Source organism: Tauraco erythrolophus, chromosome 21 (assembly GCF_009769465.1).
Source record: "Tauraco erythrolophus isolate bTauEry1 chromosome 21, bTauEry1.pri, whole genome shotgun sequence".
Classification (NCBI taxonomy): domain Eukaryota; kingdom Metazoa; phylum Chordata; class Aves; order Musophagiformes; family Musophagidae; genus Tauraco; species Tauraco erythrolophus.
In genome coordinates, this window is record NC_141485.1 from 5,419,337 (window position 1) to 5,440,241 (window position 20,905).

At 52.3% G+C, this 20,905-nt stretch overlaps 2 protein-coding genes across 3 annotated transcripts in view; both read left to right on the forward strand.

Annotated features, from left to right (window-relative positions):
• The first annotated feature begins 4,545 nt into the window (after nucleotides 1–4,545).
• ERAL1 (Era like 12S mitochondrial rRNA chaperone 1) lies at nucleotides 4,546–10,941 on the forward strand. The gene is made up of 11 exons (XM_086624515.1): nucleotides 4,546–4,645; nucleotides 4,892–5,044; nucleotides 5,142–5,269; nucleotides 5,358–5,435; nucleotides 5,614–5,660; nucleotides 5,983–6,044; nucleotides 6,476–6,588; nucleotides 7,055–7,447; nucleotides 7,969–8,118; nucleotides 8,406–8,486; nucleotides 8,818–10,941. Exons 1-11 carry the CDS (start codon nucleotides 4,570–4,572, stop codon nucleotides 8,938–8,940), a joined length of 1,404 nt encoding a protein of 467 aa, XP_086480641.1. The 5' UTR covers nucleotides 4,546–4,569; the 3' UTR covers nucleotides 8,941–10,941.
• Nucleotides 10,942–11,742: 801 nt separating this feature from the next.
• The window catches only part of FAM222B (family with sequence similarity 222 member B), a 34,630-nt gene continuing 25,467 nt past the window's right edge, over nucleotides 11,743–20,905 (forward strand). For both annotated transcript variants that reach the window (XM_086624644.1, XM_086624645.1), the window contains exon 1: nucleotides 11,743–11,787. The gene's annotated coding sequence lies outside the window, so the exon portion shown is untranslated. The remainder of the gene's footprint in view (nucleotides 11,788–20,905) is intronic.

A 20,905-nucleotide genomic window follows, 5' to 3' on the forward strand; every position in this document is an offset into this window, starting at 1 on the left:
GGGTGCAGTGACCTGGATCCCCCTCTGTCCTCCTGGCAGTGTCCCTGGTACTGGTCAGTCTCTTTGCCAGGTGTGACCCACTGTGGGGTGGATGGCTGCTGCGGGGCCACTAGCACCCCGTGCCCCTCCCTGCCACCGGGGTGGGGAGGACCGGCCTTATCAGCCCCTGGCTTGTGCTTATCCTGTGGGGCCGCCGGCACAGATCTGGCACTCATGGGCGGGTGTGCCGGGCGAGGTGCCCTATCTGCATGTGCGTCTGCATGCCTGCGTCCCTGTGACCGTCACTGCTGTACGATAATAAAGCCTTGTCACCACCTGCCTTGGCTCTCGTCTTGTGCCTCCTGTGCCTGTCTCCCCCGCCCTGGCACCCGTGGCTGGTGCCAGTGCTCGACCAGCTGTGTCATGGGCTGGTGGGGTGCTGCTGACCCTGGAGTGGACAAATGTTCCCACTGGGATGGAGGAACAAGGGCTGCATGGAAGTGAGGTTCCAGCGGCTCCCACAAAGCCCCTGGCCTCCCCGTCGTCACCGTGCCCCCACGGGCTCCTTGCCCCGTCCCCGGGGCAGCTCCCAGCCAGCCCTGGGTGGGGGTAAAGCCGTGTCCTGCTCCCACATGGCTGCGTGTGGAGCCAGGAGCAGCTGAGGGTGGCTGGAGAGCTCCTGCTCACCCTCATTAACCCGGGAGCTGATCACTGCAGGGGCCCCCAGCCAGTGGCATCCCAGGCACCCCAGTGTTCAGAGCAGGGCTGACGTGGGCCGAAGGCTCCGTCTGTCCCAGCAGCCGGGCTGGTGACAGCAGCTCGTGCGGCTGCCATCTGCCCCTGCTCTGCTGCCAGACCTGAGCAGCTCCGTGCCCCTGCCCCACTGCCAGAGTCCCTGGCACCCCATGGGGCCAGGCAACACCCCTGTCCCGTGGACTTGGTATCCCTGTCCCAGCCCTGCGCACCCCTCCCCGCAGTGGCGGGCAGCAGGGTGGCTCTGGGGGTACCTGTCCTTCCCGAGGCAGCCTGCAAGCAGGAGCAGCACCAGCCTCTGCTGCACTGCCCTCCCTGGGGCAAAGGCAGTGCCCTCCAGCCCTCAGGACCCTCCGTGTCCCCCCAGGGCTGGGCAGGGGCACGGGCAGGACAAAGGGCCCCGGGTGGGGACAGCTCGGCAGCCCCCAGTGGCTCCTTATCTGCAGCCAGTCATGCTGCCATGGAGTGGCACGGATGGCAGGAGGGCTGCGGCACCCAGGGGTCCCCACGCCAGGTCCGTGGTGCTGGTCTGGGCGCTGCTCAGGGACCCTCTGCCCCAGGGGGTGCAGGGCCATGGGGCAGGGCTGTCCCCATGCTCTGTGGGTGCTGAGTGCCGTGGGGATAGTGCCATGGGGCTCACCTGGGGCTGGCTGGGCATGGGGGACTCTTGGGGACACTTCACCTGTGTCCCTGCTCTAGGTGCTGGGGTGTCTGCACCACAGTTTGGGGAGCACTACGGGCCCCCCCAGGACACCTCTGCATCACAGCAGGGGCTGAAGACACAAGGGGACGGTCCCCTGCAGCCCCCAAGTCCCGGCATCCTCTTGCCTGGGGACAGGCTGGTGCCAGGACTCAACCCTGTGCTACCTCCCACCGGGGTCTGGCCAGGTTGGGGGGAGCATGGGTGACGATGGGTCTGGGGATGCCTTGCGTGGCAGGGCAGGGTCCCTGATAGCCGGGCACTGCTGCTTATCGGGGACCCCGCACAGACGGCCCCGGCGAGGGATTATCACCTCCCTGCACGCGGCTTCCAGGAATGCCGGTGTGTCCTGGCACAAACAACCGGGCACGATGGCCTGGTGCTCACTGCAGGATGCGGCCCTGTGGGGACAGACAGGCCTGGGGACACGTGTGGCTGGGGGGCACGTCTGACTGGGGTCATGCATAGGCAGGTGGCACATGTAGTGAGGGGCTGCAGCCATTTGGGGACACACGTGGCCAGGGGACACGTATGACTGGGGTCATGTGCAACGAGCTGACAGCCCTCTTGGGGACACACATGGCCAGGGGGGTTTTGTCCTTTGGGGACACAGAGCTGGGGGGTACATCCCTTCAGGGGACACATTCCCCTGGGGGGAAGCACATGCAGGCAGGGGACACATGCTCCCAAGGAACAGGTCCCCACAGGCTGGGGGGCACATTTTTTTTGGAGGGGACATGTTACTAGTGGACGTGTCCCTTGGGGGAGGATATATGGCCAGAGGACACAGTGCTTTGGAGGCCACCCAACCCAGGGGGACACAGACTCCCGACACCCACATGCATGTAGGTGGTGTCATCATCCAGGGGTGCCTATGCAGGGTGACTCCTGCACCTGTATGTCCCCCCATCACCCCAGGTCCTGTCCCCATGGCGCTGCCACCCTGCCACGTCCAAAATTCCTGCCCAGTAACTGGGAAACACTTTGCAATAGGTAGGTCCCAGTTTGGGGTCACCCATCTGTGGGGAGGGACCATCCTGATGATTGCAGGGGTCAATGCAGGAGGACGAGGGCATTGCGGGGAGGCCACTCCCCACAAGCCCTCCCGTCCCCAAGCCCCACCATGGGCTATGCCAGGCTGTGGGGAGCTGCTTGAGGGTGTGCCCCCCTGGGCATGAAGGGGTTAAGGGGCCCCGTCCAGCTGTGCAGTCCAGATGCGAGATATGCAGATGAGGCAGAGCAGGTTTTATAAGGCGGGTGAAGACTCAGCACCCTGCAAAGCCTTAGTGCCATCCCAAAAGGTAGGTACCACCTCCTGGGGAGCTGCTGTCCTGCTCCGGGGTGGTGGGAATGGGGAGGACAAGGAAGGGGTAGGGGGGATGCTGGAGTCAGGGGGCTGTTGGGAGCCCCTGGGGCAGCAGGACCAGGGGGACAGGGAAGTGGTAGGGGGGGTGTTGGGGGGCTATTGGGAGACTCTGTCCTGCTCTGGGATAGTGTGACTGGGGGTACAAGGAAAGGGTAGGGGGGGATGCTGGGATGGGGAAGCCATTGAGAAACTCCATCCTGCCCCAGGGTGGGTGGGATTAAGAGGGATGAAGAGTGGGGTAGGGGGGATACTCAGGTGGGGAGGCCATTGGAAGCCTCCATCCTGCTCTGGCACAGCAGGACTGGAGGGATGGGGCTGGGGCAGGGGGTGCTGGGGTGGGGAGGTGGTGACCCCAGCAGTGTACTCCCTAATGGTGCTCTCCCCCCGTGCAGGCGCAGCTCCCGGTTCACCCCGTGGCACGCTGCCCGCCGCCCTGGGCAGGATATCATCGTATACTGTAAGTTTGCTATGAGACACTACAGTATAGATGATGTACTCCCCAGGGCTGCACCCACCCACAGCCCTGAGAGCGCCTGCGACGTGGGACGGCGACGATGTGGGGCACGGAGGGATGGGGGCCATGGGGCTGGGCTGTGGAGCATGGGGCGGGATGGGGACAGGCTCATGGGATGTATGGGGTGGGGAGGTCGGGGAGACGGGGGCATCCCAAGGTGTGGCAGGCGCAGCCAGGGACCCACAGCTGGCGGGGAAACCGTTACCATTACTGAGTTTAGTAATGGTAACGGTTCTGCCGACGGTTGGGCATGCGGCATGGCATGGCGCGGCACGGCACGGCACGGCATGGCACGGCACAGCGTGCCACGGACACACAGCGATGGAAACCGGGGGCCGGGCACAGGGCAATAAAAGGGGTTATGATACCGCGGCTCCATCTGTCCTTCTCTATCGCGTCCCCTGGGGGTGCCGGGCCCAGTGGTGGGGCTGGGTCACTGGGGTGTACTGGGGTGCTGGGGGGCTCAGGGGGTGCACTGAGGTGCAGAGTGGGACAGGGAGCCTTGGGGTGCATGGGGGCATAGCGGGGTACAGGGGTACCTCGGGGCGCAGAGGGGCACGGGGGTGTGGGCAGGGCACTGGGGTGCAGGGAGCACTGGAGTGCATTGGGGTGCATTATTTAGGGGACTGGGGAGAACTGGGAGGTACTGGGGTGTGTCGGGAGGGGACTGGGGAGACTTGGGGAGCATTGGGGACACACTGCTGTTCAGGGGGAAAACTGGGATGCACAAGGTTGCATTTCGGGGGGGGAACCGGGAGCACTGGGGCTCACTGGGGAGCACGGAGGAGCAGTGGAATGCACGGGGCACGTTGCGGGTCCACTGGGCCGCCTAGGCTGCGCTGGACTGGACTGGGAGTGCTGGGACGCTCTCGGGAGCGCTGGGACGCCCTCGGGAGGGCTGGGACGCCCTCGGGAGCGCCGCGGGAGACGCCGGGCACAGCGGGCTGTGTCGCAGAGGGCACCGGGGCTCCCCGGGCCGAGCGGCGGGACACCGGGAGCACCGGCACACCGGTAGCACCGGGAGCTCCGGCCGCTGCCGCCGCGCTCCGCACTCACCGCCCGCGCCGACAGGGGGCGCTCCCGCCGCGCCGCCCCGCCCCGCCCACGCCAGCCCGCGCCGCCCGCTTCCTGTCCACATTCCCCTGCGGCGGAGGGTGGCGCGCTGGCCCCGCCCGCCTCCTCTCTATGCTCCCCCGCCTTGCGCCGATGAGGGTGGGGTGCCGCTCGCGCTCCCAGCCTGCCCCGCGGCGGGGTAACATGGCGGCGCCCGTCGCCGCGGCGGCGGTCCGGGCCGTGCGGGCCGCCTCGGCGGGGCCGCTCCTGCTGCGCCCAGGTGGGGCGGGCGCGGCTGCGGGTTTGCTCCGGGGGCGGGCCGGGCCGGGAGGGCGCGTTTCTGAGGCGAACGCGGCGGCGGGGCGGGGGGCGAGGCTGGGGCGGTGCTGTGCTCCGCCGGCGGCGCGGAGGCCGCGGGTGAGGGAGGGGCGCTGCGCGGGCGGGGCGGGGGCGACTCGGGTTTGCGGCGTTTTCGGTGCGTGCGGTTCTTCAGGATGCGCGGCGTTTGCTGCCGCTGCCCTTCCAGCCCGTCTCCCGCAGAGCCGCGTCCCGTGGGCCGCCGTGCTCCCCGTCCGCTGGAGCGGGAGCAGCTCCGCGCTGGGCAGCATCTTGGGCATCCCTGCCGAGAAGCCGGGCAGCGCCCTGGGCCGGCACCCGCCGCCCGTCGCCACCAGCAAAGGTGAGTGGTACCAGCTGCTGCCCCGGTGCCAGTGCTGGGAGGGTCGGTCCCGACTCGCTGTGGGTTTTAGCAACGTTCACGCTCTTTCCCCTGGCAGAGGAGCAGCGCCGCCTGCTACGGTATCAGCCTGACCAGCCACAGAACCCCAAGGTTTTAAGAATTGCCATCATTGGAGCGCCAAATGCGGGGAAGTCCACACTCTCTAACCAGCTCCTGGGCAGAAAGGTAAAACTGGGGTGGAGCAACAAGTCCAGAGGTTGCTAAATCACTTTTTCGCGTGTTCTGGCCGTGTAACGTGTTTAATCTCTTACAGGTCTTCCCTGTCTCTCAGAAAGTGCACACAACCCGATGCAAAGCCCAGGGTGTTGTCACCTGTGAGGACACGCAACTGGTGAGGCTCCACACCTGCTGTGGTGATGTCGTGCCCTGGGCAGCGGGGAGTGTTGGGCAGAAAGCGCAGGATTTTCTTGTTTGTATCCCACGAGGTTGCTTCTCGTTGCACGAATGCAAGTTGTAGCTTTGCTACTAACTGCAGGCAAACTGACAAGATCTGTCTTTCCTCTTTCTAGATCATTCTGGACACGCCTGGCCTCACTACTCCCTTTAAAGCCAAAAGGTATCACTGCTGTTGTGAGCAGAGTGGGGGAGGTTTGATAAAACCAGAGAGTGATTTCCACTGTGCAAAGTTTGTGAAATAGGAGTGACAGGAATGTGCATTTTTAGCCTTAGTTTGGTCTCTGAGTTTTAATTGCTGCAATTTCAACAGCACACAGAGACTGTGGCTTCCCTTGATGCGTGTAACGAGGGATGTCACAGCCCGTAAGGCAGCTTTGTGTCTGTTGGGATGATGGAAAACACTGGTTTTCCCCTCCTCTGAGGGGAAGGAAGATAATTGTCATCGAGTGTGTCTGGCTTATTCATTTGGAATTGTCTTTCAGACATAAATTAGAGGAAGCCATGCTGACAGACCCATGGGACAGCATGAAACACGCGGATTTAGGTGGGTACTCCACTCCTTGCATCAAGCCAACCTCTTTATCTGCCACCAAAGTTCACAGCCCTGTAGCTGTGGTGTCTGGCTAATTACTGGGCAGCAGAGACAGCCTTGGAAGTGTGAGCTGAGAGAGGAGGGAAGTGAAAAGATTTGAAATATTGGACTGAGAAGGGGATAAGAATTGCCTGGTGCCGAGGCAACAATTGGGCTTGGATGTTGAGTTTTAGTGTGTGTGATGACATTAGGATGACAGATGTAAACTACATTTTAATTGTTTTATCAATTAAAATGCTCTTCTTTGGTTCCATCTGCATCTTCTCCTGTAGAAGAGAAGTAGCAGCAGGAGGAAAGTGATTCAACCATAGGCCATAGAGAAGCTGAAACCAAAATTTTGGAAAATGCAGATTCTTCATATTTCCCTCCCTCTTTTCTGGCAGTTCTGGTTTTGGTGGATGTGTCAGATCACTGGACACGAAACTCTCTGAGCAGTGAGGTGCTGAAGTGTCTTTCTCAGTTTCCCCAGATCCCCAGTGTCCTGGTTTTGAACAAGGTAAATAAGCAGCTGCTTCTTTCTGCCTTCTACAGTCTGCGACACCGCTGTCTCCAGACAGTACCCTGAGTCCGAGTGTGTGAAAGGACACTGTTTTCTCCCTCTACTCCAGAATATTTAAGCATATATGTATGTTGCATGCTTGCACGTTCCTGAAGCTATATGTTTCAGAGTGGTGTTTAAATCAGCCTGGGTGGCACCACAGTGGGGCTGGCCAGCGAGAATCTCAGCAGAGCTGACAGAGTAGGTGTTGCTGTGAAGTTGACAGTGTTTTGACAGACTGTACTGGAGCTGCTGATGTGCTCTGGTTTGGCGTCTGGTCAGAAGACTGTCCAGTTCTGTTGCAGAAGGCTTGTCCTGGAGCAGCTGCCTCCCCTGGGTGGTTTCTTCTGGCTCCTTCGGATCCAGGGCCCAGCTGCCAACCTGGTGTAGGACAACTTCTTGACACCTCTGTCTCTCACATTAGGTAGATCTGCTGAAGAAGAAGGTCATCCTGCTGGAACTAATAAATGAGCTAACAGAGGGGATTGTAAATGGAAAGAAACTGGAAGCGAGATCCACATTTAAACATAATTCCAATTCTTCAGCAAAGCCTCCTCTTCAAATCACTCAGGCTTCTCCACCTGAGAATAGGGCCCGTGAGTCTCACTGTCTACAGAAAACAGATCAGGCCCAAGAAGGCTGTAGCTTGGACAGCAGCAGTGATGGGAGGGCTTCCGAGTCCAGTCCTGTCACAGAAGAAGCACAAGGGCCAAAGCGCTATGGACCCAGAGATTTAAAAGATATGAAAGGCTGGCCATTATTCCAGGAGATCTTCATGCTGGCCGCTCTCCATGGGGAGGAGGTGGATACGCTCAAGGTAACTGCAGTCTGAACTTCTGTTACGCTTTGAGACTGGTGTGATCGTGCTCTTGCTCTTGTGGGACCCCAGTACTTCATGCTGAGCCTCATCTCCTGTGAGGAAGTAGCAGAGCTGCTGTTCTTGGCCTGGGGTGTGGGGGGGGAAGTGTCATCTGTCGACGTGGAGTACATCCATGCTGTATCTCCAGAGTTTTCTGTACAGAACTCTTGGGGCTCTCCAAACAGCAGCCTGTTCGTGACGATGAAGCCACGCAACACGTTATTTTTCAGCTATGAGGGATACTGTGGGCTTTTATAACTTAAACAGCTTTAGGGACCCTTTGGCAGGGTCTGAGTTTCAGAAGCTTCCCTTTCCCTTTCTATTTTCCCTGCCAAAGGTACTAAATAAATTACTGCCCTGATGCCTGACCAGCACAAGATCCTCATGGCGACTTGCTGTGAGATGAGCGCAGGGGTTGGTGGTGCCGCGGCGGTGGTACGTGGCAGCTAATGAGTATGACGTGTGTTTTGTGCTGTCAGCGGTACCTCCTGATGCAAGCCAAGCCAGGCCCGTGGGAGTTTCACAGCGGGGTTTTGACCAGCCAGTCACCTCAAGAAATCTGTGATAATATCATCCGGGAGAAGATACTGGAGTACCTGCCACTGGAAGTGCCCTACGGCGTCGTTCAGGTGGGAAGCGTGCACAGGCAGACTTGTGTTCAAGCTGTTTTGTTGGAAATACCAGGTTGTGCGGTGGGAATCCCTTTGTTTGAATTTGTGAAATCTGCCAGACACTTTACAGGCCTCGTGGGGTGACTTTGGGCTTGCATGTCAGGTGCTGTAAGACCCTTTGTGTGTTTGAAGGGGGACCCTCCTACGTGCTTGTGTCAGAGAGCGGAGCTGTCGCCTCTGAGGGAGTGCCTTTGCTGTTCTGGAGGTGCTTTGCAGAATTGCTGACTTTGTTTTTGCTGTTGCAGGTGACGGAGATGTGGGAGGAAGGACCGAGTGGGGAGCTCCTCATCGTGCAGAACCTCTTAGTGCCAAGGAAGTCTCATATGGTGAGTAACAGAAGAGAGATTGGGCTCTGGGGAGCGTGAACGGAGGTTCCCTAGGTCCTGTGTGTGTGCATCCTTGCTGTGATCCCCTCTCCCTCAGCTGTGGGGTCTCTTGGGAAGAGCCAAGTGCCTGACACAGTCACGGGCTGCTCAGTGACAGCATAAACCTTTCTAAGTGATCACTTGCCCATGGTTTGATCTTGGGATTTCTTTAACTGCTGTATCCCTTTTAATTACTTCTGTGGCTGCCCCGTTGTTTCCTTGGGTGATCCCTCCCCGCAGTTAGGTGATGAAAGGATGAGTACGATGATCCTCTCTCTGGGTTTTCCTACAGATGATGTTGATTGGAAGAGGAGGTAAGGTTATCAGCAGGATCGCTCAGGAGGCTGGCCAGGACCTGATGAACGCTTTCCTGTGCGATGTCCGCTTGAAGCTCAAGGTAGAGGTGAAGAGTTGAGCTCTCTGTGTGTGTCTTAACAGCCCTCGAGCTCTCTGGTCATGCGGAGAAACTGGTCCCTTTTTCCCCTGTGGGGATCTTGGCACCTTTGTTCAATCCAGAAACAGAGGATGATGGAATCAATATAGCGGGCTGAAGCAGAATATATTATTCCTTGGCGGAATGGCCCAAACTGAAATAAAATCTGCAGACCTCGTGCGGCACCTTATCTTGTGGAAGCTGGGGACGAACATCAGAGAACCAGCCACACGTGTGGTTCCAGTACTGCGTTTACAGAGCTGTCATCCACGGCTTTTGGGCGGTGTCCCGTGGCCTTGCTGCCAAGTGTTTGTGCCTGGAAGTTCCCTCCTGTCTTTTGGCAGACAAAGGGCTGCAGTGAAGAGTTACCAGCACACATTTATCCTTCTGAAGGCCGAATGACTCCAGCAGTGGTCACGCGGGAGGAAGAGGCTGCCCCTGCCCATGTGGTGGTCTCACGTTGGCTCTGCCCCCTGCTCTGTTGAAATTCACGGGTGTCAACGTGTGACTGCGCAGGGAGTCAGCATCGCCCAGGGGGCTGAGTGGAGGGGTTTGCTGGCTAGCAGAAACGCTCCGTAACGACTGCGTGTGACACAGGGAGCTCTTAAGCTCTCTGTAGATCCTAAAGGCCAGTGGATTCCAGCTCCTGGGTGGGAGCCCTTCCTACAGGCTTGCCTGCACCATCCTCTTAGCTGACTGCCAGCTGCTGCTTTCATTTTGACCTCTTTGGCGCGGTGGTTTGTAAAAATACTCGTTCCTTCTCTTTTCCCTGTCATCCTCTGCTTTGACTTCCTCAGCAGTTCACTGCTCCTGGCATGTGCTCGCTCCAGAGGGATAGGTCTGGTCACAGACTCATCTGAGTGGATTCCTAGAGAAATGAGAAACAGAACCATGGTCCGTTATATGAGCTGCTTCCCTGACCGCCAGTGAGAGCAGTAGGGAGGTCAGGGAACAGCCCACTGGATTTGTGAGCATTTGTTGGAGCATATCAACCAGAAAGGGAAACGGAGCAGGGAATAGGTGGGTTTTGGCCTCTCCACATCTTGTTTCTGGTGCCTGGTGGGGTCCTGCCTGTCCACCCCTCTGGATGTTTGGCTAGCGGATGCACGTTGAGCAGTTTGGTCTGAAGGTGCCACTAGCAGCACCTCATAGGTGCTTTCTTCTTCAGAATGGTTTGTCATGCAAAACCAGAGTGGACCCCTTTCTCAGGAATTTGAAAGTTTATTGCACCAAAGTTACTTCCAAGTCATTACCCTTTGCGCTAAGGTCACAGATACGAATGTAGAGGCTGTTGCAGCTGAAGAAAAGTCCAAAGTGGGAACAGCAGCAGGTTCCGCAGCTCGGATCTCGCGGGGTGTCGGGCTTGGAGAGCAACTGGCTCTGGCCAGGGTGTGAGCGAGGTTTGGAGGCTGGAGGAGCAGGGCTGTACGGAGGGCAGGGGCACCGTGTGATGCTCTGCGGAGCCCGTGGCATGGGGTGCAGTGGAGCCTGGCATGACGTGTGGGTGCCCAGGCCCTTGCCCTCCCTGCCAGTCTGCGCATGGACCTGCTGTTGGGGGCTGGTGTTTCGTCTCCGCACGTGGCTGTGTTCAGGGGTTTGGAGCACTGGGGAGCTTCCTGTCAGGAATCCAGGTAAATCCCTGTGTGCTTTTATAAATTAACATCCCTGAGCAAGGAGGCCCTGAGCTGCTGCCCCGACAGTTCAGCGAGGAGCTCTGGTAGGATCTGCTGGGGACGCTGCTCCTGCCTGCAACCCAAACCTCTTGAGCAAATCCTGTCCCCGCCAACCCTCTGTGGTGCAATATCAAGGAGATGCTTTACCAGCAGTGGCAGAAGCCTGAGCCGCTGAAGGATTCTACTGTCAGGAACGGAAGATGACCTCCGAGGCAGGTTGAGAAGCCTCCAGAGAGTGGCCTGCCCTGTCACCCCGTGCAGGGATGCTGAAGTCCCTTGACTTTTGTATTTTCCTTGCAATAAAATGAGGTCCCAGCACAAGCGATTGTTCTCATCTCCTTTCAGCCAGACCTCGCAGCCACCACCTTCCATCCATTTTATTCTGACTAAAACTAGGATGACGCTTTTATGTCTTTCCTCCTTTTTTCCCAGCTGAGCTTAGATCCCTTTTTGCCTAGCCGTGGCTTCTGAAAGCCACACTTTGTGGAGGGGAAAAAGCGGGGTGAGCATGCTTTGAGGGGTCAGCAGTGTTTCGTTGGGTGGGGGTACGGGGGGGAGGCCGTTCCCTCTGTGCACGAGGAGGTCAGGATTGCAGAGCCTGTTCTTGTGCTTCTTCCAGGCAGGAGAAGGGATGGAGCTGAGCACCCAGAGCGATGGCCCGTCCTGGGGGGCAATGGAAACGCTCCAAATGCGGGAAGGGGCAAAGTTCCTTAACTTCCTGACCTGCTCATTAATGAGGTTTGCTAATTGCGTTAATTAGCCAGTCGCATTGCTGGGAAGTGCCGCTTTCCCGCAGCAGGAAAGTGTTTTAATGGACTCCGGGCAGGCCTCCTTTGGCCCAGGCATGGCGGGAAGCCGTTCCGTAGCTGAGCCCCGCCTCCCCGCGCCGGTGCTCGGCGCTGTACGCGCTCCCGGGCACCGCCAGGGGGCGGGGCGGCGCGGCGCTCCTCGCCCCCCCTCCTCCCTCCCCCCTCCGGAGGAAAGGGCGCATGCGCGAGTGGGCGGGGCGGCGGGGCCGTTGGCGGGCGGCGCGCGTGCGCGGGAGCGGCTGGCGCAGCCACCACCACGGCGAGAGCGGGCGGCGGCGGGTGAGCGGCGGTGGCCGGTACGGGCACAGCGGCGGCGGCGCCATGAGGCCCGGGCAGGGGCACCGAGAGTAAGTACGGAAAGGGCGGGAGAAACGCCCGGCGCCTCACAGGGCGGTAGGACCGGCGCGGCCCACCCCCACCACCCCCCCCCCCCACACCTCATTGTCCTTCCCGGGTGTCCCCTCCCCCCACTCTCTGAGGCGGCGTGAGGTAGTCCCGCTGTCGCGACCCGCCTCTCTGTCGCGACAGCGCTGCGGGGCCGCTTCCGGCGGGCGGCTGAGGGACGGGACGCGGGGACGGCGGACGCCGTCCCCGCGTCCCGTCCCTCAGCCGCCCGCCTCCCCGGGGGCCTCCTCCCCTCAGTCCTTCGGGGGGAGCCGGTAGCCCCCCCAGGCCCCTCTGCAGCCCCGGCACCCGGAGCTTTCAATACGTCCCCCTCGATATCAAATCCACAGCGGTGATCGCGATAATACGTCAGCCGTCGCGACAGAGAAACGCTGCCTTCAGGAAAAAAAAAAAAAAAAACAAAAACGAGGGGACTGCGGTTGCAGCGCGTGCAAACCCTTTGTGTAATTCTTTTCCCGGGAAAAGTGTCTTTTTTTTCCGGGAGGGTGTCGTTAATAAATTACTCGTCGTTTTTTTTTATTTCCCACCAACCGTTTTTCAAGCACGAAGCAAACTGCGGAGCTCGACTTGTCTGTTTTCAGTCCAGTCGTGCAAGCAAAGTGCTCAAATGCTGTCGATTGTGCAGCGTAGGATCTTCCCGGAGCAGCACCTGCGAGGAGGGCTGGTGGATGAGTCTTCTCCTCCTCTTGGAATCGCCTCTAATTACTCAGTACAAGTTTTAGCATAAATTGCAGATGCAGGTTAGTTAGTTCGGTAATGATTCATATCCCAGTCCATCATTTCCCTTTCTTTAATCACATCTAGCGTCTCAAGGAAGCGTAAGTTTATTTGGAAAACTTTTTGCAGCAGTACTTTTACCTCTTTATTGCACAAACCACGTTCTTTGTTGCACCGGTAGCTGCGGGAGAGCACGCTCTCAGTAGATGAGGTTGAGTTCCTGAGTGATGTCATTTGTGCTGGAGCAGCGGTGGTGACTTTGTGATTGAATAAATCCTACTGGACGTGTCGAGCTCCATGATTTTGTGCGTGTGCTGTAGAAACTTCGTCTGATTCAGCAGCTGACTGAGAAAATTCTGAGATCGGTGCTACGTGGGCAGTAGGGAATATCGTGATGATAGTTGCTTTTTGCTTTCAGCACGTGTGTTTCTGATCAGGTCTTTTTCCACCTAAAGAATGTGAATTTATCAGTTTGTTCGTTTAAGTAAATGTATAAAGAAAGACACTGTTGAAGCATATTTACAGACATTAGAGGTGGAGAGAGCAGGCTGTCCTGGCCAGCAGCCTGGGGAGTGAAGGATGTAGGAGGGGCGGACACGTGAGTCTGGTGTCCTGTAAAGCCAGTCCAGAGGGTCTGAAAACTCCAGGGGGGGAAAAAAGCGGTGACAACAGCAAGCAAGCAGCAGCAAATTAACTGGTCGGTAATTTTTGGTAGAGGAAGGTTTGGATCAGAAGCAGGTTGAGCATCAGAACAGAGGGTGAGATTTACAATAAATACAGGGTCTCAGCTTTCAGGGAAAAACGCTTCCGTAACAGAAGTGATATTTACACTGTGCAGTAGGGTAGAATTTCTGACGTGAAGAAATCAGAGACTGACCCTTTTCCAGGAGAGTCGTAGGTTGAGCTGGAGCTAGAAGATGGTTGATGAATAGACTGTAATTTACAAGCATCACTTCAAATATTTTCAATATTTCTCAACTATTTTAAGAAGCCATATTGAGTTCAAGCCCAACCAGCCTGATAGTCTGGAGAGAGGAAGGATGCATATTGCTGGAACAAGAATTAAGCAAAAATAGAGAAATCTGACATAATGGATGACAAGGGAAAGATGATTGCTGAAAGATGCTGGCATGCTTTCTGTTCCTTCATGCTTGGCTTATATTTTGTTATGTTATATGGCTTTTGAAGTGTAAAAAAAGAAAAAAAAAATCTCATTTTGTGCTGAGATAAAAGAAAAGACAAGTGCTTAAATTCTGTTAAGGATCAGCTTTGATACTGACAGTAAATAGTGACCTTTCTTGCAGTTACCCCTCTGTCATTTTGTGAACTTCTCAACTGAGTAAATAATACGCTTAGCACCAAATAAATACCATTTAATAAGGTGGTATTTTTGATCCCGCTTTCACTTCACACTGCAAACAGATTCACGCTTTTTCTGCTTGAGCACAGCCTGGGGTGCTATTTCTGTTAATAACATTAAAAAATACGTTGGAGAATGTCCACATGGTATTGTTTTTTCTCCAAATGTAAAATTAAGGAACCCTTATGTTCTCTGTAACTTGGATATTTGCCTCATTTAAGCCTTATTTGTATTTGCTTCAAGTTGTCCTCTGACAGATAAGCTTTTATATCTACGTTTGCTTCTGGGAACTGTTACTGGAGCGAGAGGCGAAGTCAGGATTTTGTCAAGGACTGAAGTATTTCCCAGAAACGCGGACTGCTGCACCATGTGCAGGAGTCTTAGCTTGTTTCCTCACCTGCACTTGCTGAAATGCCTGGACGTGGGGTAGGAACTTTTACAGGAGCTTCCTCCCCAGTGCAGTACTTTTATTTTTCACCTTGGTTTGTCCATTCATCTTTATTCTTCTTCATTTTTGCCCCCCACCCCGAAGCCTCCATCGTGGAAACACCTTGTGTCATATTTATTGCTGGCTCGCTCATCGTCAGCGAGGCAGTAGTGAGGGCAGTTACTGATTTATGAAGATGGGAGATGAAGTAATGTCCATTCTGTATTCCTCTAAATCTTGGTAACTTCCAGGATTCTGGGATTTATGGAATTACAAAATACACCACTGAGAACACAGCCACAGCCTGACTTGCATGATTTATGTAACAAATGATCAGAACTTTTAAATAATTGCTCCAAGAACGTGTGGTTCACTGAAATGCTACACACAACGGTTGGGTAATGGGTCACTCTGACGCGTTGTAGGCTGTAACTGGGGCCTGCTGACTCCCCTAAGGCTGTTTATGGGGTGAGGTGCTCCCAAAAATGAGTAAAGGTTTCATAGATTTCTGTAATGGAGTGTATCACCCCACCGCTTTCAGTTTTCAGCATTTTAAACGTTTTTGAACTGGGAAGTTAAGTGAATGATTGAAATTTTATTCCTTGTGTGGTATGCCATATTCCTTTTTTCTCATTGTATTTTGTGGCTTGTATTAAAATCTTAACCATAATGGTCTTTGAGCAATTTTTCTTTTAATTGCAGATCGTTAGTTTGAATATGAATGCTGAAGTGAGTTTGTCACACTATTCATCTTTTTCTTTCTAAAAAAAAAAAAAAATAGCTTTCCAAACACTGATTCAGCTGCTCAGGAACAGAGCTCCTGAAAAGGCATTCTGCTGACTGGCATCGAGAAAAGTTGTTTTTAACTTTGCCCAAAGATATTTTTCCAATGAGTTGTATTCCTCAAAAGCTAATATCATTATCCCAGGCAGGCATAGCTTGGCCTCTGTCTTGCCTACACCTGGAGCTGACAGAGACCAGCGTGTTCCTTGGCTGCTGCTTTCTGTGTTTTCGGTAGTTTGATTTAAACGGGCACTTAAAAAAAATGATCATGACTATGGTCCATGGCTGATGTGGCTTTATAGACCCTATAGACACCTTTTCCTTAGTTTGGTACACTCTGTCTGGGTGTCCCTTCATGCCTCCCTGCTCGTTTTGTATTTGGTATGTCATTGCTGTAATTATTCTCCCCTTGTGCTTAGAAGTGGTGCGTAGTTTACATATTCCCATTGCTTAAGTTGTTTACACTGTGTTGGAAGATTAGTCCAAGTTTCCGGGGTTCATGAGGCAAATGGTGATATTCTGTTATTGGAATAATTTCACAAGAGTGTAGTGTTTGGCTGTGGTATGGAATAGCGGGGGTGTATTACTTGGGGTGTGCTGGGGTGAAAACTGGGAGAGGTTTTTAATGTAAGTTTTGGAGTCTCGTGCAGCGTTGCTGAGTCTGCGGATGGCTTTGTGCTTGGAACGTGTGGAGCAGTTGAGTTGGATGTCTGAGTTATCAGTGTGTTTGGAGATAACTGAACTGCTTTAGGCTTTTAAATAGATGCATTGATGGGTGTACTGTAGGGAAATGTGTTAGAAAACAGGTTTTCTGTAAACGCAACACATCTGAGGCAAACCTTGAAGTAGTGCTCTGTTGAATGAGGTGGCAGATCCTGCCTCCAGCGGGAGTGGGCTCTGTAGCATCTTCGGTGCGCAATGAGTGAGAAGGTTTTTTAATTTCTTACGATGTCTGTAGTAATGTGATGCAGAAAAGGTGAACCATGAAAGTGAAGCTATTTTTAGTGTTTAAGAAAAAAAAAAACACAGTAAAAAAATGATCTACTAAGTGATACGTTGCTGACGTCTGTAGTACAGCCAACCCAATTAAGGTGCCGTATATTGTTTCCAGCAGGATTCTGATTGTTTCTAATTTGGGAACGGCATGAGAGCAAGTGGAAATAGGTGAAACGACATGCTTTGCTGTTGGGAGTGCATCTAACATCCAGTTGTTTTCTGTAATTTCACTTCCCATGCTTGGGCAATCTCCCTGTCCTGTGCTTCCCAGCTAAGATGGTAGCAGCCACGCGCAGCCTCCTACAGGTGATTTCTTCCTCTATGGTGAGTGTGGGGTTCCTGGCAGAGAAAAATCATTTGCTCGTGTAGGGAGAGCACAGGGTAGTGGGAGAGAAAGAAAAATAAAAAAAAAAAAGGTGCATGTTTTTACTAGGTAAAATATTGCATAAGTCAGTGTTCAGTGCTATGGATTTTTTTTCATTTCCTGACTCCAGCATATCCTTTGCTGTGTCCTGCTCTCCCTTGTCTTGCCTTCATGTTGTTCAACTTGGAGCGTGCGTTTTAGAGGACTTGCATGTCACAGTCCTGCCCTTTCCTGTGGCTGCTGCCTTGTTTTGTTCCTCTGTAGGCAGTTTCTGCATGCAGAACGCTTTGAAAGATGTCGTACAATTACTGTCTTGAGCCAATACCGTGTGTGTATATATATTTTTTAAATTCTGTTGGATGGAAATAGCATTGTATGAGCCTTTTTCAAAAAAAATTACGCAGATGCTCCCACTCTCCAAAGTAAACTTCCTCCTCTGCTAATCTTTTTTTAAAATCCGGAATGGAAAAAGCATACGTTTCTAACATCTGGAGAGGGGAGCCCTTCCCGCTGACTTTATTATTCTTCTATCCAGCCTTGCTCTTCATTCATCCTGCTACTCTGTCCCTGTTTTCTTCGCTTTTGGTCTTCTGAGCGAGAGGAATGTCGCGTGCTTTGGCTTCATTGTGGAACAGGAAAAGTTAGGCGTTTGCTTGCCCTTCTCCTCCTGATCATCAGTCTGTTCTGATTCTGGGTTGTTTTTTTTTTCCTTCAGCTACAGAAAAGCCCTCAGCTTTTGCCTAGAATGGGAAATGTGTTCCTAGAGCTGGTAATTCATGCATCCTTTGACTTTAAATTGTTCACAACTATGCTGAGCGTTTGTGAATGAGCGTGGAGGAAGATCAATATGTGAAAAGGCCAGAGCAGGCAAGGGAAAACAGCTCTTCCAGCGCCTTTTCCTGGTCACACCATTGCCTGGTTTTTAGTTTTCCTGTCTGTGAACTCTACAGTGTTTAAATTTAGAAATGGCTTGTTTTGGAAAGAGTCACTTTTAAGATCGTTTCCAGAAGATTTGCGTGTAATTTAATCCCATTCAGGTTTGCTGCTCTGCTGCTCTGATTTGTATTTAGCTCGTCCTGCGAGACATCAGGTTGCTTTTTCTCCCTATCCTTCTCCCAGTATTTTCTAGAAACTTGGCTTCTTTTCCAGTCATAACTGCAACAGTATTTATGAAGCCTTTTACACTTTTTCTATTCCCTGTTTCTATTCATTGACAAGGTGGTATTTTTAGAATTGTTATTTTGTTAAAATAGCGTGAATGTTTCAAAAATGTAACTTCAGTTTCTCAGAAGGATCTCACTAATGATTGTTATTTTAATGCTCTAGAAATGGCATGCGTGCACTTTATAAGTTAGCCTGAATAATATATTTAATATTTCTCATGTATATTATCTTGTATTTACTATTAATTTCCAACACAGCTTAGCTTAATACTTCAGGTCGTCATAATTACAGATTGTCAATGAGAAAAGTTGCCGATGAAGAACCTAAAAAAGGCTTCCCAAAATGTGACAGTACGCCACAACATTCCAATCACTTGAATTTAAGTGGAGGCAGGAAAGAATTAAGATTTTGCATACTTCCCTCTAGTGTGTGTGAGGGAAATTGCATCCACGGTTAAAATCCTAGCCATCTCCTAGCAGTTCCAGTTGGGCAAGGATCATCTCCGGTGGTCTTTGTTAAGCTGATAAACTGTGTCACATCCCAGGGCTGACAGATTTTAGCTCGGAGTACTGATGTGGTGGTAGCTTTGCGGTGTCCATGAAACGGCGACACACGAAGTTTAAGAAAAATCACCTTTCACCACGTGGCATTCATCCTCTCCTTCAGTGCGTTCTGCTCTATTTACTGTTCCTTCTGTGCTAGAATTTCAGCTGCTTGATTTATGAATTATTGCTATTGAAATAAAATTAAAGTGGCTGTTCAGTTATTTAAGAGCCAATTAAATCTGATTTTATTCTGATGTAACGTTTCCAACGAAAGTGCATAAAACGCAGCCTGTGGAGGAAAGCTAGATCTAAAAATGTTTAGTGTTTGTTTTTTATAATTGATGCTTTAGACAGCTTGACTTGTCAAATAAAATCCATTGTAATCCCACAGCAGCGAGTTCCAACAATAAAAGTTACTCTGTATAGGAAAATAAACCAGTTTTGGTGTTTTCAGTGATCCTGCGTGAACCTTTAGCAGCTGCTGCTGGTTGGAGAAAGTATTCAACTAGAAGAAAAGAATTCTCATTTGCAGCACTTTCGGAGAATATAATTTATTTACTAGCCTTTGGTGACTTTCAGGGGTAGAAACAAGGGGTCTAGTGGGACTCAGCGTTTCTCAACTCATGTGTGGTACTTTCTTTAGAGATCAGCATTTATATTGGTTGAGTTTCCAGTACCAGAATGCGTTAATTACTGTGAGGTCGCACGCTCACGGGGGATGCTCAGGCCGAGATGCTTTGAGAAAAGCTGCCCGAGAACCTGGAGCAGTTCATGTAGGACAGAGATGTGTTGTTGGTTGCATGGTGTGGGGGACCGGAGTTCACTCTGAACGATCTTGGGGGGTGTGGACATGCCCAAATGCTAATAATACCACAAAATGCCCTACCAAGCCTGTCAGCCCTGTATTTTGTTAGCAATAAATGCAGCAAGTGGAGAATGGGCAGGTGCTTTTCATTACGTGTGGAAATTAAAATGCATCTCTTGATTGTGATGTTTCTTATTAGTGGAAATGACAGTGCCAATCCCAGTTTTATTTTGACAATTTAACACTGTATGTTATGTCTTCTGTGGGCTGGGAAGGTACTGGCTGTGACCGTTTCGATATCAGGGGTCTGGTTTGCCTTATTTTTCATTAAAAATAAATCATATGGATGCGGATATAATTTTATTTCTAACTAGACAAGCCTGCACTAGCCAGCTCTCAGGTTTGTGGCGTCTGTCTCTGACAAGATCACAGATATAGAGGAAATGATTTATTTTAGTTTCCAACGCTTAGATAAAACTCTGGTTTTGTGCAGATGGCACTGAAAGGATAACACACAGCTCAGATAAATTCATATAAAGCACCGTATATTTGTACCAGAATCCAAATCTTCAGTGCATCAGTAATACTGAGATTTTTATTACTCTTGTACTAGCCTGTTTTTTTTTTTTCAGCAGATAAAATTAATTGGCACGTGTAGAGGTCGGTGGGGTTGGTGTACTCTGGTCTGGCTACTCCATGCATCTTGGTGAGGTGCTTCCAGCTGCCCAGCCCCGTGCCCCGAAGGGCTGTTGGGAATTGTCTGGTTAATATTGGAGAATGCATTGGGGTTTTTTGGATGGAAAATGTTCCGAGCGGTGCAGAGCAGGAGCATGAAGGTGCTCGGCTTTTTGGAAAGGGTTGGAGATTGTACAAGTGTTTATGGATGTACCTGCTCCTTCGTCAAAGGCTTTTATAAAGTGCTTTAGTAGAGCGTGATAAAGAAAGTTCTGATAGCTGCACTAATTCTAAATAAGTGTTTACTAAACAACATTAATGGATTTAAAATGTTTTTAGGAATAGTTATTAGTCCTTCAGTCTCGTATGGGGAAGGGAGCCTTGTCTCAATGGGAGGCTGCCATTTTAATGCTTCCTGGCAGGAGGCCTATTTTGATCATGCAAATTAGGTTGGGAAAAGTAGGCTAAGCCATTAAAAAGTAGGAGTGATCATGAAATTTAAAATTTTTAAGGTGTCTGTTTTTCTAATTATTAACATTTTTGTTACCATCGTTTTATGTATGTCACTCCGTTTTCCTTAATTCTCACATCCTCATCCCTTAACGCTGACAACCTCAGTGCCGGTTGCTCTTGTGTCCACTGCTCAAAATGGAAGCTGTAGTCCGTTGGCTGTTTTATTCCCAGCAAGGTGCTTGGGAATATTGCTATGTGGTGCGTTTTGTTGTATAATTAGAAATGCAGATACGGGCTTTTTTGTGGCAGCGTGGTTAATTTTTTCTATTCTGTTAACATTAATAGGGACTGAAGGTTAAACTCGGCTTACGTAAACTCTGAGTATTTGCAGGATGCTTGTTGGCAAGGGGATGAATTCCGGCAGTGAGAAAGGGGCACACCTGCAAACGGGAGAGGGTCAGAGCCAGTGTCCAGCCAACTGGATCTTGAGTGAGGAGACGCTGGGTTTTTCACCAGGGTGATCTCCATGGGCTCCACCTTCTCCATCAGTTTCTGGCCGGGAGGATGGTGGTGGAATATGGGATCCCATTTCGGATGTGGGGAGGAGCCCCCCCCGCTACCCTTCCAGGCCAGCACACGGACCCTGCAGCCCATCCTTCGCATTGTGCTCCTCCGGGCAGCGAGCGCGTTGGCAAAGTAACTGTCTTGGTGCCTGCCGGCTTGTGAGCTTCATTTAATCCTATTAATTTTTAATAGAAAATTAATATTACG

What these genes read in the sequence shown, in the direction of transcription:
- ERAL1 (XM_086624515.1), top strand. Translation starts at nt 4,570, where the DNA reads ATGGCGGCGCCCGTCGCCGCGGCGGCGGTCCGGGCCGTGCGGGCCGCC. An exon ending in GCCGCTCCTGCTGCGCCCAG is followed by an intron (nt 4,646 to 4,891) that starts GTGGGGCGGGCG and finishes CTGCCCTTCCAG; the next exon opens with CCCGTCTCCCGCAGAGCCGC. An exon ending in GCCCGTCGCCACCAGCAAAG is followed by an intron (nt 5,045 to 5,141) that starts GTGAGTGGTACC and finishes TTCCCCTGGCAG; the next exon opens with AGGAGCAGCGCCGCCTGCTA.